The 16876-nt window shown below is 41.8% G+C and overlaps 1 protein-coding gene across 5 annotated transcripts in view; it reads right to left on the bottom strand.

The window, feature by feature from the left end:
- Positions 1-16876, bottom strand: part of sbf1 (SET binding factor 1) — a 62963-nt gene that overhangs the window by 4624 nt on the left and 41463 nt on the right. For 4 of the 5 annotated variants that reach the window (XM_008401530.3, XM_008401531.3, XM_008401533.3 and 1 more), the window contains 24 exons: positions 16561-16674; positions 16343-16471; positions 15686-15784; positions 15361-15568; positions 14999-15111; positions 14157-14306; positions 13878-13946; positions 13497-13658; positions 13119-13384; positions 12813-12985; positions 12657-12730; positions 9417-9609; positions 9206-9333; positions 8936-9111; positions 7415-7551; positions 7097-7304; positions 6714-6910; positions 5818-5955; positions 4330-4425; positions 4087-4161; positions 2242-2414; positions 970-1146; positions 782-883; positions 505-690 (listed from right to left, as the gene is read on the bottom strand). In XM_008401530.3, coding sequence (XP_008399752.1) covers positions 505-690; positions 782-883; positions 970-1146; positions 2242-2414; positions 4087-4161; positions 4330-4425; positions 5818-5955; positions 6714-6910; positions 7097-7304; positions 7415-7551; positions 8936-9111; positions 9206-9333; positions 9417-9609; positions 12657-12730; positions 12813-12985; positions 13119-13384; positions 13497-13658; positions 13878-13946; positions 14157-14306; positions 14999-15111; positions 15361-15568; positions 15686-15784; positions 16343-16471; positions 16561-16674 — 3543 coding nt within the window. The remainder of the gene's footprint in view (positions 1-504; positions 691-781; positions 884-969; positions 1147-2241; positions 2415-4086; positions 4162-4329; positions 4426-5817; positions 5956-6713; positions 6911-7096; positions 7305-7414; positions 7552-8935; positions 9112-9205; positions 9334-9416; positions 9610-12656; positions 12731-12812; positions 12986-13118; positions 13385-13496; positions 13659-13877; positions 13947-14156; positions 14307-14998; positions 15112-15360; positions 15569-15685; positions 15785-16342; positions 16472-16560; positions 16675-16876) is intronic. The other variant, XM_008401532.3, reaches the window with a different exon arrangement.

The raw sequence follows: 16876 nt of genomic DNA, 5'->3' as shown, positions 1-16876 counted from the left end.
CATACACCATATGTAAGGTAAAGGTAAGGTAAGGTAATTTTATTTATATAGCATATTTTCAGCAACAAGGCCATTCAAAGTGCTTTGCATATGTAGAGAAAAAGGAAGGGAACTTGGGGACTGCTGACATTTCTGCTCAGAGGGTTTTATCTGTTTGAATCCAGGTCAGAGGTAAGACAGCAGAGGTCTCAGACAGGACAAATACAGGGTCAAGTCTAAAGATGAAAGACTATTTTCACAACTTTGAGTTCATTAAGGTTTGCAAACATTCGTTTCAGCACACCAAAGCATTTCATCCTGGTTTTGGTCTGGTCTTTATTGAACCAATGCAACACCTTGTTTTTTTTTCTTTAACACTTGGGTAAACACAAGAGCTCATGTTCAGCTCAAAGAAAATGTCGAGGTCCTCATTCATCATATTGAGTTGTTTGCTTCTTGCGAACCCCGAGTAGCCTGGGATGAAACACTTCACAGTCTGACCTGGGATAGAGATGTTGACCCCACCTGGTGAACACAGTCGAGGAACTGCAGAAAGACAGGGGTGAAGCCACTGCTCTGGCTGCCCAGCGTCTGAGCACCCCGGTGGCTGAACCTGTGGCCAAACGACAGCCACTCCTTCTCTACCAGCAGTCGGAAACCATCAAACGTTCTATAGTATGGGTCAGACAGCAGCTGCACCAGGGACACCACCTACGAAAACACAGTTCAAACTCCTTGATAAAAAAAGTAACAAATAAAAGCAGATTTTGTGTTGAGCTGCATATCTTTGTTGTGGTCCAACCTGTGTTGTAACGTCCCAGCCGTCCTCCAGGCTGACCATGACCGAGGAGCCGGTGTCCAGAAGCTCCACCACCAAAACGGACACCTGCAGCACTCTGTGCAACTGGAAACACAGCCAACTCAGGTCAGAGTCCTGTCATGGCTGAGTATCTACACTTAAGGAAAGCTGTAAAACCAATAAATACTGACCAGAGTCATCCACTCCGAGTCCTCTAGGAGGCGTAGGAAGCTCATGTTTGGCTCCGTAGTTTGGGAGCTCGGCACGCAGGCTTTCATCAGCTTCTTGAAACTGTTCTTCACCTGCCTCACGTCACACACCTCGATCGGGATCACCTCCCACTGCTGGAACGAGTCCTGCTTTCCTCCCTGATGACAACATGTCATTCTCTTCACTTACATTTAATGAATACCTAATTATTTTTTTTTGCACCAAACATCACATATGAGTTTGACAGAGTGCCAAAACAGACCATATGGCACCTTTTACCAAAAGAACAGATTTTCCCAAAGTACCTAGAGCAACATCCTGCATTCCACACAGCTGTCATTCACATGAATGTTTTTATGACCCTGAAGTTTTATACTCAGAAAGGAAATCTTTTCCAAATGCCTTTGTCTCTTAATAAAGTAGCTCTCATGTGAATGAACTTATTTAGCTAATTTAGAAAGTCAAAAAGTTTTTTATTATGTAATTAGTTAATTTTAAAGAGTGGTTAATGTTAAAACTTTAATGGGAATACGCTTTATGAATAAAACAATGAAATGTTTAGAATGTTTAGAAGCTTTATCCTGAAGAACTTTATAGACGTTATGGGTCTCTGACTGAGCCAAGAAAATGTGGTATAAAGATGGTCTTAATGTCTGTCTAGCTCCCTTTGCTCATAATTTCCTAAATCCACTTCTGATTGGCTGATTGGACCCTCATGACGTCTCCTTCTCCAGAAATTCCCAGCTTCCAAAGCAGCAGTCTTCATTGACAGAACCCAGCAAGGAGCTTTGTCCCTGATCAAATTACAACGCTCAGTTGGGGGAAATGTTTGTGTACATGTTATACTTTTCAAATCTTTGTAAAATTCTTCAATGTTCTGTTTTGTTTTACCTCTACAACTCTGACCTGCCATTTGATGCCCATTTGTACCTTCTACCCAACGTGGTGCCCAAACAAACTGAACCAGAACCAGCAGCAACTAACTTTTGTTCAGAAAAACAAAGCCCTTTGTCTGCTTTAGTCCTGCATATTAGCATAACAGTTTTCTTAGCATTATACTGCCAATTTTGTCAAATATCGGCAGTATATATTTGTCTAAAACAAATATTTGTTTTAGACAAATATTTTGTCTAAAACAGCAGCTAACTGAAGACTAAACTGAAGACCATACTATCTTCTAGTTCTTTTGTGGAGTCCTGTTATTGTGATCATGCAGTATGACTAGTGACATTCTTCAGCATGTTTCTTCTCACCTTGAGTTGGGCCTTGTCCCCGATAATGTAGAGGTAGGCTTTCTGCTGGCGCAAGAACAGCGGGTCGTTTGGCCCTCCGTTGGGCTGTGGAGATTCCTTCCCAGCCAAACGTGTCCCAATGTCTGGGTTGTAGGCACTTAGACGGCCACTGCCCCGGATGCTGCCCCATTTACCTGCAGGGGACACACATACACACAAAGTCAAGTCTTCCAAGACATCGTGATGTGAACCTTTAATCAACACTTCATGTTGAAGACCATTCTAAAGGATCATTCTGTTTTACTGAAAGAGCTGGAATGATCCTTCAATGTGACGGGGTCTGATTGCTGTCACATTCAGCTACTACCAGCCAAGCTCTGAAGCAAGGCAGCGATGAGTAAAAATTGCCCAGCTCACTTTGCTACATCTGCATCATGATGATTAATCAGCGGAGGGAAGAATCAAACAGAATCAAACAGAAACAAACAGGACGTCAGAGTCCAGCTGCAGTGGCAGCAGCATGCACACAACACACACAAGCAGTAACAACTAGAGGTGTGTCGATCGATCGGCCACCGATCATAATTGGCCGATTTCCGTGAAAAAGTGTATGATCGGTGATCGCCGATCACGGTCTCTTGTTGCCGATCATCTGCATCTCATTTTGCAGCCTGCCTGTGCAGCTGGTCTCCTCCTTCCTTCACTCTACGCAAGCGCGCAGCAACAAATCCTAAGCGATGTGGAACTATATCGCACTGAGTGAATGGGGAAGTTTGCGTGTTGCAGCGGAAAATTGAAGCACGTGGGGTGAAGCATGTCAAAATGCATCAACATGACGAATCTAATACGACATAAAAACAATGCCATACTTGACGGAGTTTGGCTACATCAAGACTCACTGCAGTAAAAAAAGACATATGGAGGATCAGATAGCAGGTAAAGCAGCGCACGGCTACAAACACTCACCCGGATTAGCATGACGGTCAGAAAGCTAAAAAATAACCCGCAAAATTATTTAAGTCTTCGAGCTGCGATGTAAGATGCTGGTTCTGTTCTCGCTGTTGAACCGCTGCTCCGCGCTACAGGTAGTAATTCACAGACGGAGCTTCGCTTCTGCTCCACCTGGTAGTGACTCTCACACTGAACCTCTGCTTAAAGCTGCAGCGTCCAACTTAAAAAATTAAATTTTACATATTAAAACTTTTGCTGTCCTAACATGAGACAGATTATCTCTGAAAATAATAAATCGATCTCCTCCCTGTTCTGCATAATTACTCCGCTCAGTCAGAAACAGCCAATCAGAACTAGCAGTAATCAGCTAGCCGCCATGCTATCAGGAAGTTTTCATTCAGTAACTCAGGATTGTTTATTGTAATGGAACCTGCATTCGCCTTTGAATGTTAAGTTTTATACTTGAATTTTTTGGCAATGTTGAGAGGTTTTATTTTGACTCTGCATTATTTAGCCTCTTCAGAGCCTTCATATGTTTCAGTCTGTTAAAGATAGTATTACTATCGCAGTACAATTTGTGCAATGCCTGTTTTGTTTTTTTCTTGGAAAAAGTTATTAAAAACAAGTATTTGTAAAAATTAAGGTGAATTTATGGTTCCTTTTTTCATATAATGTAACCCGTAGTGCTTATGATTAAAAAAAAAAATAATTATGTGATCGGTATCGGTGATCGGCCCTCATGGGTGATCGGTATCGGCAGGAAAAAACCTGATCGGCACATCTCTAGTAACAACAAACCCCTTAGTCTGCAGAGACACTGCTTTTCCCAGAAGAACACCACACTGAAGCTACTGTTAGACATCTGAATGGTTAGAGAGGAGTGCAGGAAGAGCGAGGGGGCGTGGCCTACTGTACCTCTAGGAGAGTTCCTAGCTTTGCCAGAGACTTTGGGCTGAGAGAGGGAGATGACTTTCGCCTTTTGACCAAGTGCTGAGGTCAAATGACAGAGACGGCTCGTTAACCAACAGCGTTAAACAATGGAGGATGGTTCACTGGTTTGCACTGATTCCACACACGATGTAAAAGGAGTGTGTTCACTGACACACCATCAACCCTGATCAGTCCTCATTTCACTATGAGGACAGACTAGCAGCTCACCTCCTCTGCTGAAGGTTCCAGGGACGTCCTCCTTGTTCCCCAGAACCTGCTTCATCAGGTCTCCAATCTTCGGCTGCCTGAGCTTATCGGATGACTCTGTGAAGGGCAAAAACTGTCAGCCTGCAGACAAGGGTCCTCTAACACAGTGGTCCCCAACCTTTTTCTTATCGCGGACCGGTCAAGACTTCGAAATTTTGTTGCGGCCTGGCGGGGGGGTATGTTGGTGTTCTCGCTAAAGCCTGAATATGCCCAATTTGGGTTGCCTTGGCCCTTTTATCACAGCCTGTGGGGTTTTCCCTGACTGGGAACTACAATACAACCTGTTGAATGTGACAGGTAGCCAATCAGAAAGCGGTGACGTAAGAAGAGAGGGGAATCCCAAACAGCTGACATGAGCAACTGAGAGTCCGATGGATATCAGAGATATGTGGAAATGTTTATTATTATATGTAAAGGTCATTATTATATATTATTATGTTTATTCAGTTAAAAATGTTAACTATGAAAACACATATTCACCTCCAAATCATAGTGCAGCAAATAGAACAGCTGCTCCCGTTGTCTTTTACCCACCGCCTTTTCTTTTTGGTATGTCTTTTATTCAAATGAGTCTACAAACTATCACTATTGCTTCTGCATCGTCATCCGTGTTTGGTTATTCTAAATTCCCGCTATGTTGGGGGTTTTACTGGATTATCCTCTGGAATCGGGATGTTCATGACTGGAATCGGTTCCTGCCATGTGGCTGGAGACACAAACCCATCCAACCTGTTGTACTTTTATCAGCTCTGTGGTCACAGAGGTTTGGAGAATCGGCCGACAATTCTTAAATCTTGCCGTCTAAACCAGACTTAAGACTCGTAAGCTCTACTCATCTCCTCTCGACCACTGCCCAAACGCTCCGACTCTGGTCGCTATGGTAAAGTTTACATATCCCTTCAAAATAAGATACAGATGCGCAACAAAAACGAACATTTTACTTTCGTGAAAATTTTAACTCACGATAATGACTAACGGGAGCCCTGAGCTTGTTTCTCTGCAACGAGACGGTCCCATCAGGGAGTGATGTGTTGATTGAGCACAGCCTGCTTGGTCTCTACGTGGCAAAGCAGTTTGAAGCTTCATTGCCGCATTAGCAGCCAGTCGCCGCATGTTACGCAGAGCGGGTTTGGTGTGGGACTCACCTACCGGTCCGGGATAAATCCATTCTCCTGTCTCTTCTCTGGGCCTTTTCCCCTTTGCAAAGAAACTTTCCAAAGACATCTTCTAACGCATTTTGCTACTTGTGGGCTCAATGTTGATGCGCAAGTAACCGAGAGAATCCGGTTAAAAGATTTTCAAAATAAAAGATCCTCCAGACTCAAATAATACATAAAATGCAAATATTTAATTATTTCTTGCGCGGCCCGGTACCTACCGGTCCGTGGACCGGGGTTTGGGGACCACTGCTCTGACAGCAACATGTGCTTTCAGAGTGTGTGCACTGACCAGATGTGTTCATGTGTGTGGATGTGAAGCCACTCAGGGTGTTTCTGCCGGTACTCTCACTGTAGGAGGGCATGGAGCTGATGATGGCTTGGAGGTATTTCTCCTGCTCCAGGCTGGTGGAGTCTGCTTGAGACGGCACTAGTTAACATGAAAAACAGAAATAAAATGTTTGCTTGAGCTGAGCTCTACATCTCACCAATAACTGAGGTGTTAAAAGGTGCTTGTCCCTTTATTGTTTGCAGGACTTCACCAACATTTTATTATCAGACAAAGATAACCTGACTAAATATGAAATAAAGTTTTGAAATGATGATCATTTACTTAACCGTTTTTTGCTTAGTGAAAAAAAAATTGCCATTTATATTTGCTCAGAAGACTTTAGATTGATATCAATAATGTCTGATGGCCTGAAACATTGCATGATTAAAATGCAGCCAGAATAAACTTGAAATGGTGCAAATACTTTTTCACAGGAACGTACCTGTGCAAAGTTGACAAACTGGATGTTTTATGTCTGATTAAATAAACACCTCACTAATTCAGCATGCAGCTCAAATAATAAGTTACATGTGGCTTCTTTGAAGCCCAACTGTCTCTTACTATAAAGTCTAACATTACTAAAATATAAATATGAACATGGTGTGCACAAAGACGACCAGTAAGAACTACACAATAGGCTGCAGTCATCCAGGACATGACAGAACTGCAACAAAAGGCAACTGAACTTCTCTTGAAAACCTTTCAGAAGATATATTTAGTTCTCAAAACCTTTGGGGTTTAGAAGTAAAACAACTTCAAAATATCAAGAAAAGATGTCTACCTCCCTTCTTTTAATGAAAGAACTGAAATGACTGTCGGGAATGTGCCCAGACAGTCATCCTGACATAATGTTGTACCTGCAGTCGGAGCATTGGGAGACTTGAAGAAGCTGACGACTCCCTTGGCATGAAGGCCTGCAGAGCGCAGCAGGACGGCCTTGGTGCGCGAGTGTCTCCAGCACACGACAGGGAATCGATTCTGTCTGTAGCAGCGGCAGATCCTATGAATGGTGGAGTCCGGAATGTTCTGAGGGATGATCAGCAGGCCGGGGTAGCTGGAGCACAAGAGGTGGAGCCAATTTATTTGTCCATCTGTCTTTTCTACGCACTTTGCAAAAGGATTCACACCCCTGAAAATTTGTTGCATTTTGTCATGGTACAAACAATAGCTTTGTTTGTACCATGACGGGTGTAATTTAGAAAGGTCTTCTACATCTGTAGACTGTCTACTGCTGCTGTACCTCCTGCAGACTGTGTACATGCGATTAGCTGTAGAAATCCTGAATGGCTCATTCTTAGATCGCGTCAGGCTGTTGCTCAGGGTGCCCAGACCGAGGCGCTGGTAGTCACGGCAACAGGCACGCTCCACAACGTTGCTCATAGTCTGTCTGTCTGAAGAGCGGATGGTAGAGGACAGAGTCAGGGCGCTCTGATCCACTTCCTCTGAGACTGTGGAGAAAATTGGTTGATTTAAACTTTAGACCCACAATTCATTTCATTTGTTAAATGATGAAAAACAAAGCATTAAAAAAACTGATCTGCCTTTTTCCTTGTACTACCTGAGATTTCATCTTCATCCAGCTCGGACTGGAAGCTGCTCCTGTTCTCCCAGGTGGCCGGAGCCTCCTTCTTCCTGCCCACATACTGACGACTAATGGTCCTCTTTGCATTCTTCACCAGGTTTTTGGAAAGTGTCCTGAAGAGGATAAGGACATACTTAAAGATTTGTATCAATGTGGATCACTCTGAGTAACTTATTTTTGGGGTTTTGAAGTCTGAAATTGAGAAAATCTAAAAGTAAATTTAAACAGTTCTGACAAGTTGTCACATGGAAACACATTCAGATTTATTAATACTTATTATTAAGAATACTTATTATTAAGTATTAATAAATATTTAATTTATTATTATTATGTTTCCGTTTTTTGTGTGTTTCTGATTTTTTCTTATTATTATGATTCTCCTCTAAAACTCATATTGCTGCCTATACCCAAAGACTTATTCCAACTTTTATTTGGTATCCGGGTTCAGTAGCCACACCGCCACTCATTAAAAAAACTGAGGGACATATTGTATTTTTTTTATTTACTAAATAACTCATGCTGAAATTACATTAAGGAACCAAAATGGTTCAGAGACTCGAGTGTCTCGCAAAGCAGCGGGAGTCTTTGGATCATGATCATGAGCTCATTTTAGTCTTTTTCATAGGGGTATATTTTAGTTTATTTTCATCCACTTAAGTCACATTTAGGAGTTTTCTGGTTGATTACTGGTCTTTCAATAACCTCACTTGCCAAAACTACAAAAACTTGTTTTAGCTGCACATGAGGTAGCGCGAGTTGCTGTACATTAAATAAACTAAACAACAAAAGAATCACTTCCTTTAGTCTTAAATTTGTTCACATTTTAAAATCAGACCCGTTTTTCAGATTTTTGCAATGGTAGAAAAGATCGGTGGATAAAATCACCTTTACATGTAAGCATCAACCGATCACCTAAAATTAAGGACATGCCAATGGCAGCCATTTTGCAACATTCATATGTTGTAATCTGGAGGTTTGACTAGAGGCTATCTACATAAAATGTATCAGTTAAATATAAATCTCCACTGAGCTGATCTTTAGAATTAACTGGTTTTCTAAATCATCTTATGTTCTCAGTAGCAACTATTATTTCTGACAGCAACAACTTTATGTGCTTTATCTCTGTGTATAAACAGAAAACCATGATTCACAAATATCCAGTTTAACCTTCCTATGTTTACAGCAGCATTTTATCAAGGCACATCCAAGATTCATGAGGAAAGTCAGAACTTTGACTCCGGCTCACAAACAAGCCTCAAAGTAAATCCTTCCTTTACTTGGCCCCACAAACAACCAATTCCAATGACTCGTCTGCTTTCAGAGTACTGAGTACTTGATGAAACAATGAAATGGCAAGTTACAACACAAACCTATAACAACACTCCTTCCCAGTTAGTGAGACTTGGTGTGCTTGGGGAAATGGATAAAGTCAAGCTAAAGGAGCGAAAACTGAGCTATTCTTTGATTTATTTGAATAAAAGTCTTTTTGTCTCTTACCTTAATGACTGGTTCTTATCCTTGGTTTTGGGCTCCAACACCAGCTTGCCACTTTGACCAACTGTGAAGGCAAAGGTGCCCTGGACATGCTGAGGAAAGCGCAGCTTATGTAAGTGCTTCCTGAAACTCTCAGCCAGGTCTGATGCAACCTCTTCATCAAAAGCAATTTTCATTAGCTGGCAGGTAAGACAGAAAGAGAAGGACATGTGATCACCTGTGGGTTACAAGCGAAGGTGTAACAGAGGGTGGCTGATTATGAGAGGCAAATACCTGAAAGGTGCAGGATCGGAGCTGAAGGCCCTCCTGGACAAATTGGTCCATGGTTAGAGTGACAGAGATCCTCTTCTCCTTGGTCAGAGAGGCGATGGGGAAGGAGCGAGTCACTATCTGTTCGCCCACTGAAGGAAAAGACACCAGTTAACCTGGCTTAGAATAATGAACCAAAAATCCAGCACGTCTCAGATGATCTTTTCTTCCACACCTAATGCATCACTTGGTGTGCCCTTGAAGATAAGCCGGTAAGTTGTAAGAAAGATGGCGCCCTCTGCAGGAAGAAGAGGTGGCCCTCCCATCTGTCCTGTGGCCTCTTCGCGGCCATCAGGGATGAGGTGGACCCGCATGCCATCCATCACCAGCTCCTCACCGGGCAGCAGTGTTGGCCTTAGCAACTTGGGCTGCAGATGAAAACAAAACAAAAACCAAGAAGAAGCCATAAATCATTTGAAGTCGAAAAACAAAAAAGTGAAGAAAAGTAAAACAGACTTGCATTTAGCTTTTTTTTCCAGTAGGTCAGTCCTTTATTTAGCACCTTTTCAGGTTTGTGAAAATAATTTAGAAAAACTAACAGAAAAGATCACTTTGTGTTTGTGCTTTAAAGTTAAACTTCTGACAAGACTGAATGTTTGAATGTGAGTAGTAACTTTAAACCGTGCCATTACTTTAGGCCTTCACACACTCCAAACATCACTCTCATGCTTTGGAATCATGCGACCTGCACTGATTACCCAGAGAGCAAAATATGAGTGAATCAACGTTGAAATATAGTTAGGCACCAACATTGAATCAATGTTGAAGAATGACACTGAAATGATATTGAAAGTGGTCGGTGACAGACATGTCGAATCAACATTAATAACTGACACTATCAATGTTGCTTCAACAATCATCTACATGCACATTTTAGTTTGTTTTTTTTTACATTGAATCAAAGTTAAGGAATCAATATTGATTCTTGTATATTTTTTGGTCTGATAGGTCTACATCATCACATACCATTGCAAGTTTTTTCACGGGTGTTAAATACACAATGTTGTTGACAGACAATAAGTATTATGTCATTTAAAATGATCTTACATTAACACATTTCCAAAAATGTGTGTACACAAGCTTAAAAATGACAAGATGGCATTAATATTAAATTTTATTTAAGAAAACACGCATAGATCTGTAAAAATATTTGATTCCTTTTAGAACAACAGTCTATTGTCCATGGAAGAACAGCATCCATGAGGTTAAGCCTCGTACTGTATGAACCATGAAAACATTCTGTGTTGGGGTAACCCAAGCTTGACTTTGGTTGGCATCACGTTGGTTCCTTGATGCCTTCCTCCCTCTCTGGTGCGTAACACTGCTTGAAGTGACTTGTAGATGTTTTAGTCAACACATTATGCACAAACAGTCAGTAATAATATTTACAGACAAGAAAGAAAATGTACAGAAAGGAATCACAACCCACTGTCCTTAACAGTTTAAAACGTCATAAACGTCATTACATTGATTTAACATTGATCAGATGTTGGCATTTGAATCATTAGAATTCAACCACAAAACAACATTGACTCTGTGACATCTCTTCAACATTGGTTACTTGGCTAGAATTGGACGATTGTTTGATGGTTGATCCACCGTCAGTCATTGACTATAACCAAAAATCAACCTTTTTTTTAACCATAATTCAATGTTGAGTTACCATTGCTTGCTATCTGGGTAATGTTAAAGTTAAATTCTGACTGCAGAACAAACACCAACCAGAAATCATCTGGAGAAATCCTTGTAAATGAGATTTTATACACAAAAAAAAACTATATAAACCAAAGACCATCATTATGTTTGTTATATTTGTCTGGTATTTTGTCAGCAGCTTCATTTTGAACTCAGGGCTGATTACGAGACTGCTGAGGTATTCCAAAGGCAGACCATGAAAAGTGTGAAGCTGGCTTTGTCCTTTTAACCACTTCACCATTCAGCTCTGTTTGTGAGAGATTCCAAAGAAACACCACAAAAAAAAAAAAGAAATTCTATTTGACTGAACTGATGGCACAATCAGAACTATGATGTAGGTCCTTTTTGTCAAATTACAACCATATAATGTATTTACTGGGTGTTTATGTGATATACCGACACAAAGTAGTGCATGTATGTGGAATGAGAACAACAAACAGTTCAATTTCTTTTGCAAATAAAACCTAACAGTAACACACTCAGTCATGGAAGGTGTCCTGTTAATGTGGTTGGCACAGAGCATTTCATTCTGTCGCCTCTTCAGCTTCCTGCAACCATCTTCTAGCCTTTCTTTACGCCTATGAATGAGGAGTTTATATGCTGAGCAGAGAAAAATGAGATTTTGATCAGCTTTTTCCAGAGAAGTTCTTGACATTTGAATGAAACAATTCCAATGTCTTGTTTTCTCTGACAGAGTAGCTGACAAACTGTTGAAATGTTGGAAGTACAAAGGAGAGTGATGCATGATTAGAATCCACAGAATCAAATGAATAAGTTACTTTTGCATTTTCAAAATTTGCTGATGTACCGAGGTGGTAATTTAGTGTTTGGGTTCAGGTGTGTTGGAGCAGGAAAGTGTCCAAAAGCTGCAGGAAAGTGGCACTAAGGGCACAGTTACTAGATAAAATCAAAGCCTTTTTCTATATTAGAATGAACTCTTCAAAGTCCTGCTCTGAATCCATCCATGACTGTAATGAGCTATTTTGCAAAGAACAATGAGTACAAACTAAGCCTCTAGTTTCTAGTGAGCACACTTTTAGATTTAAATTTGCAAAAGATTTTGAAAACCATGAAAATTTCAACTGCATGCACTACTCAGTGTTTGTCTACCACTCAAAATGACTTTGTTAAAGACTGTGGTTGTAACATGACTCCAGTCAAACCAGTGGATCATTACCAGGTCACTTCAGAACTTGATGACTTGCTGAGGTATTTTATTCATTTCAATCAGTTTTGCTGGAGCAGAGACTCATCCAAGACATGCAGGGTACTGTAGGGGCTACTGACTGATTTACTCTGAAAACTAAGGTGAGACAATGCTCACATGATGCAATTTTCCTATAACATATCTACAGGAATGATAAAAAAAAAACAGTCAGATGAAGCTCGGCGTAGCCCGTCTCCGTCTCCAGCACACTGCGTGCATGCACCCTTCAGCGTGAAGGCACTCAGCTCTGGAGGTCCTGGAGAAGCTACAACAGCCAGACTGAGCTTCTCCGGCCTCTACAGAGATCAAACAGCAGGGTGGGAGGGAACCATCACCCAGCAAGCACCACTGCGGCATGCTGAGAATCACGCCGTTCTGTCTGGGTGGACAGACGTACCTGTCGTGACACTGTGAGCCTGAGCTGAAGGGATTGGTGGAGAGGGGAGTGGGCGGGGCTGGATGGGGCTCTGCATGACCTTTTTCCAGTGGAAGGTAAAAACAGGAATTGGTTACCTTTTGGATCGGAGGCAGTCTCTTACTCTCCCTGTGGACTGCGTCCAGTGTCTCGATGTGCATCTGAACAATATCTGCAGACACATTTATACCAATGAAGCTCCATACAATGCTTGTAAACTGTTCAATCAGAGATCAGTGAGTGTGGGACCGTACCTGGTATCATAGTGTGGAGCGCCTTCAGGTGCTCGTTCGTCACACCGCTCTCATTACACACTTTATCTACAAAGCGGTTGATAAAGCGCACCACTGAATTGGCCACGTCCGAGCTCTCTGCATCTTCAAAGCCACTCTCTGTGTCGTAGCTCTCTGCCATGCTGCCTGCAATACTGCAAGACAAGATGAACCCGATTTAAACTTCTGTTACATTCTAACCTACAAACCACCAAGTCTTGAAGAGCAAAACGCATCGTTACCCTGACCCCTGGTGGCTAAGATGAGGATGTGCCTCCCTCTGGTTACCTGTTGGTGACATAGCTGTTGCTGACGCTCTCCACGTCTCCGAGGCCAGAACTCCTTAGCAGCCGGTTCTTGCTGGTGTCCAGCGGCAGCAGGAGGTAGCTCATCCTGTTGGCGTAATGGATGGCCTGGCTGAACACCGTGCTCTCCTCCTTCTGCACGCGTTCCGTCTGCATCTCTTTGCTGAGGGTCGGCCACAGACGGTTTTGCTCAGCCGCGAGTTCCAAGGCGCTGATTTCCCTTCTGCTGCCTGACCCGTCCTGTTGGTCCTGGTGATGGATCAACAAATATGAGAGAAACAGATGAGCTGGTGACCAGAAGCCACATTTGACCAGTGCTGGATGCTCTCAGTCATATGGAGGGTGGAACGTAGATGCTCACTGAGTTGCTCTGGTGGTCTCCATCATCTGTCTCCATGTACAGAGCTTTGATGTGGTTCTGAACATCACTGTAGAACATGGCCTCCCAAAACTGCATGGTAGTCCACACCATGTGTTCTTGTACACAGCTGTAGGCAAACTGAGTGATGCCTGCACCCAGTTTCTGTCCAGTAAAAAATAGATTCTTGAGAAGAAGCCAAGAAACTTTAACCCAGATTAAGCGATGGAGAAGCCACATTCTGAGTGTCTCTCATCTAAAGTTCCTCCAACTGAGTGAAGAAAGGAAAACCTACAGTATCTCACTGCTTTTTTAGAGCTTTATGGATTCAAGACTTGAATACATATAAAGAAGTGACTTTCTTAATGCTAGTTTGAAACTTACTCTGCAGAAGGCAGTGACAAGAGGAAGCAGAGCGGCTGCAATACCATGTTCATCCATATGGGAACAGTCCTGCATTGCAAGATAAAGAACGTTAATTTGTTGTTTAATATGAAATACAAAAGTTTACTAAGATTTTATGACAGACATTTCAAAACCTAGTTGGTTTTATATGAACATTAGAGACAGAGGCACTAAAAGACAGCAAAAACTTCATGCGACAGTAACAGATAGAGCATTAGCGCTGATGTTCTGAGGTGTGTTGTACATGTGCAGGCTCACCTGTAAAGTGCAGTTCATCATGCGAACAATGTAGTCAAACTGCTGGTCGTCCAGCACAGCTCGGTTCTGAAGAACATGTTGATTTAGCTCCTGGGTCAGACAGACCCGTGCTGTGCGACCCTTTAATGCCCGCAGCACAGCCGGCATCAGCTGGACCATGGAGAGAAACGGTCAGAATACACTTCACACACACATGATCTGCTGTGACATGGCCATTTACGGTAAAATGCTACTGCTGAATTATCAACATCAATGTTCTTTTATGTTACAGTTTATATTAGGTCAATACCTTTTAAATGTTACAATTTCTGTTTGCCCAGAAGATGGCACTATTTTGCCCCTTATCAAATTATGCATCTTCTAAACCAGAGACACTCATTAGCATCTTATCCATAGCTAAGGAGAAAAAGGTCTAGACTGTAGCTCAGTGATTCAGTCCTTTTTTCAGATGAAAGTAAATTTTCCATTGAAAGAAGCCCTGACTAAGTATGGAATGCGTACACTATACAGTTCAAGAACATACTATTCCCACATTCATGTTTTAAAATATGTTTATAATTGGTCTTATAAGTACTCAAGATTTTTTGAGTGAAATTAAATTACCGTACTGAAGTGAATTCACTGTTCAATGACGTACAAAGACTTATAAATCCAAACTTCAGCCTTTGTTTTATACAAATAAGAACATTTTTCTGCTCACTGCACAACCAGAGGCAAAAAAGGTTCCATTTAGCTTTATATCATTTGGGAATAAAAAGGAATTTATTCCTATTTTCATTCCCTAAGTTTGGAGTTTAGAAACGCTGTAGCTCCATATTGCAGACATCTCGAGTCTCACTCACCTTCTTGGCCTCCAGCATCTTGTTGTCAAAGATATAAGTGATGCAGTTCCTGACCACCTCCAGCCTGCGAGCGCTGTTAGCCATCACATTACCATTCCTGTCAACAATGTCTCCTGAGAGGAAGTAGCAGTTATTCGTCAACATCATGACAAACTGTATCTCTTGCTAAAAATAAAACGCTTAGACAAATGTCTGAGTTGCATAAAGATAAATACACATCTGTATTTTTAGATTTTTAACATAAAGCTTATATTCCCATTGTGAAATACACATCTACAAATCCTCATGGGTGACTTCAATTTGTGCGTTACCATCAGATTCCTCTTTGTGTTTTAGTCTTAAGGAATAGATGTTGTGCTCACCCAGCGGAGGCCCAGACGGCACCATGCTCTTGAGCTCTACTTTTACTACAGGCGGTGAATTGTTGAGCTTGGCAACAGCATGATCGATGAAGAGCTGCACTGCAACATCATCCAGAACAGGAAATGGAGTCCGACTCTGGTCCGTACTCTGGCTGGTTTCTGATGGCCTCTGGACTTTGTGCATTGCGACTGCGGGGTAGGGGTTCTCCTGAAAGGACGTCAAGTAAAGGTAAGGGCTAACTCTAACCCTAACTGAACAAAGCAGAAGATGGCACAGTTCCTGGATGAATGGAATGTGAATCCCCTAAAATATTGGAGATCATACATTTTTAAAAAGTTGCTCTGCCAGCTCTTTGACATGATTCATGACTTTGTGTGGGCAGGCTTCCTCTTGTCGTATTCGCTCCACCTGATTGGCAACAAGCTGTGGAAACAAAAGAAGATTTAAACATCTGCATGATATCAAGCTATATAACCAACATACAAATACAAAGCAAAATAATAGAACCCTGTGAATAGAACGGCTAAGAATGCAGAGTAGGAACACTTTTTTAAAGATTTTGTTGGCTCCAGTGGCCTTTATTAACAGCTCCCAGACAGGAAGGTGGGTTGAGGAGAGAGGGAAGACCTGCGACCAAGGTCATGGGGTCAGGACTGAAACCCGTGACAACCGCATCAAAGGCTAAAGCCTCCATACATGGCTTTAACCCTGCGCCGCCACACCTTCAGCACATTTTTTATGAAAAAGTTAATTAACCCATGCAACTCATATTTACATGCATGTAAATTATTAAATTTGCCATGTTTATTGAAATGAATCAAAATGCTTCATAATAGCATTGTTGCAGTAATAAATCTCTTCTCTCTTTTTTTTAAATTTAACTACTGATGTAAACTTCACAACACTTAGTTTTTAAGAAATGAATATCAGCAAGAGTCTTTATTTAGCTAGCAATCTTCATATTTGTGCAGAAAGACTCACATCATCAAAGAGGTCGGTGGCTCTGTACGGTGGGCCCCTCTCTGATACAAAGCCTGCGAACGCCATCCCGTCCAACACCTTCATCAGGAAGTCATCCTCTGTCAGGGATCTCTGACCCAGGAAGGCCGCCTGCCCCAGTAAAAGGAAGAGACACTTTTGTTTTTTTACAACTAAAAGCAAAGGCTTCCCCCCCTCATCAAGACAACACATTTCTATACCTTATGGAAGCGGATTACAGGTTCTGGGTGAATTCGGATGATATGTAAACACCAGCGATAACCTTGGAAAAGTCGAGCGAAGAGCCAGAGGAAGACGGCTCGGATTTCCTTATCCTGAAACACATCCACAGTTCAGCTCAGTTTATTTATAGGACGCTCTTAAGCCATGTTACAAAACAATTAAACAATGTATGTTCAGAAATATATAGTAGCAGGGCAACAGTCCATTCAATCCAATCCCAATTTAAAGTTACACACATTCTAATTAGATTCCACACAGCAAAAACTGAAGAGTTAAAATTTCAGGGTTAAAGGG

Source organism: Poecilia reticulata, chromosome 23 (genome assembly GCF_904066995.2).
Source record: "Poecilia reticulata chromosome 23, P_reticulata-male-v2, whole genome shotgun sequence".
Lineage (NCBI taxonomy): Eukaryota > Metazoa > Chordata > Actinopteri > Cyprinodontiformes > Poeciliidae > Poecilia > Poecilia reticulata.
The sequence above is the reverse complement of the archived record's forward strand: the minus strand, read 5'-3'. Positions and strand labels throughout refer to the sequence as shown.